The sequence below is a fragment of the Branchiostoma floridae genome, chromosome 5 (assembly GCF_000003815.2).
Source record: "Branchiostoma floridae strain S238N-H82 chromosome 5, Bfl_VNyyK, whole genome shotgun sequence".
Lineage (NCBI taxonomy): Eukaryota > Metazoa > Chordata > Leptocardii > Amphioxiformes > Branchiostomatidae > Branchiostoma > Branchiostoma floridae.
The window spans coordinates 14,018,887-14,020,184 of record NC_049983.1 but is presented as its reverse complement, the minus strand read 5'-3'; the positions used below and the strand labels follow the sequence as shown (position 1 = coordinate 14,020,184).

Here is a 1,298-nt window from a genome sequence, read left to right as displayed (position 1 = left end):
GAGTAAAAATATGTACAAAGGTGAGAAATGAAAGAAGTCGTACCTTGAAGGCACGGGTAGGGCTTCGACTATCCCAAAACCTACTGTGTCAGGCAATTTTCCTGTCGAACGATTGTCGGCGCACCTGATGATGATATTGGGAGGGGATGGCGTGGTGTTGTTTATGTTCTTTGTTCATTGTCAAGATGACTTTTAACAAGGCATAACCTCTGACTTGGAGAGTACCGCAATACCACAGTATCAATCTTGGCGCACGTTCTTCTAGACGTATCGGTACTAAACCGAATTAGCCTACTTAACCTGTATTTCTTCTTTTGTTATGCAGTCCTGTGGAAAAGCCGAGATCCTCGAGCTCACCCTGATGCACATGAAGCACCTGCAGAAACAGGTGCAGGCGTACGAGCAGGGCAAGACTCCTCCTGCAGCAACACCGGTCATCCGCCAGGGGGACTTCCTAGCCGGGTACCGGGAATGCCTTGGCGAAGCGATCAGATATATGTCACAGGTATGTAACGTTAGTCAGAAATGTGGCATTAACACAACCCAGTGTGAACCTGCCTGTGTTTTTTTGTACTGGAATTTTTTTTGGACAATGGTGATTTTTTTTTAAACGTTGCTTGGTTCAGAGAAAAGAACTTGTGCATGGCATCGCAACTGTTTGTTACACTTTGTTCACATTTTATCTCGTTGGTTTAAATTTCTGATCTGTCTATTTTCAGAGTCCTGTTGATGGCGTTAGCTGTGAGAAAATTGAGTCCCATCTCCGGAGACACTGCCAACGCTTGTCTCCTTATCAGGGCTTCCCTGACACAGAAGAGACTCCTAGCGGATTGGTTCGGGAGAGCATCTCACCACAGCCAGAACAACAGGTGAGATCACACAAGTAAAGGAGCAGATGGATAGAAATAGCATTTTCGAACTTATGACAGTGCTTGCATTTTTAAAAGTGGTAGACTGGTCTATGAGCAAGAAGATATTGCTTATTGTGATGCTGTGTTTATTCAAGTTTCCAGTGTGTTCTTCTTTTAATCTGAAGTCTATGTATATCATTTTAGATGCCCCAGGACAGACCAATGCCTGAGGAGCCACAGCCACCCCAACACCCTCCTCACATGACTGACGCCTCCCAACAGACACCATCACCACAGACAGCTCATCAGTCGCATCAGGCTGCCGTAGAGGAATCGCGCCGGTCCCCCATGAGCGAGCCCCCACGTGACAGAAGTCCCTCGCGTGATTCCCAGCCGCCCCACACACCACTCCCCTACTCTGCTTTCCACCTGCCCCCTTCATCCCCA

General features: G+C 47.5%; 1 protein-coding gene across 1 annotated transcript in view; it reads left to right on the top strand.

Annotated features, from left to right (window-relative positions):
- The window catches only part of LOC118416714 (hairy/enhancer-of-split related with YRPW motif protein 1-like), a gene marked incomplete in the record, with an annotated part of 16,509 nt that overhangs the window by 13,085 nt on the left and 2,126 nt on the right, over nucleotides 1-1,298 (top strand). Inside the window, 3 exon segments of the mRNA XM_035821917.1 lie at nucleotides 326-505; nucleotides 720-869; nucleotides 1,056-1,278. Coding sequence (XP_035677810.1) covers nucleotides 326-505; nucleotides 720-869; nucleotides 1,056-1,278 — 553 coding nt within the window.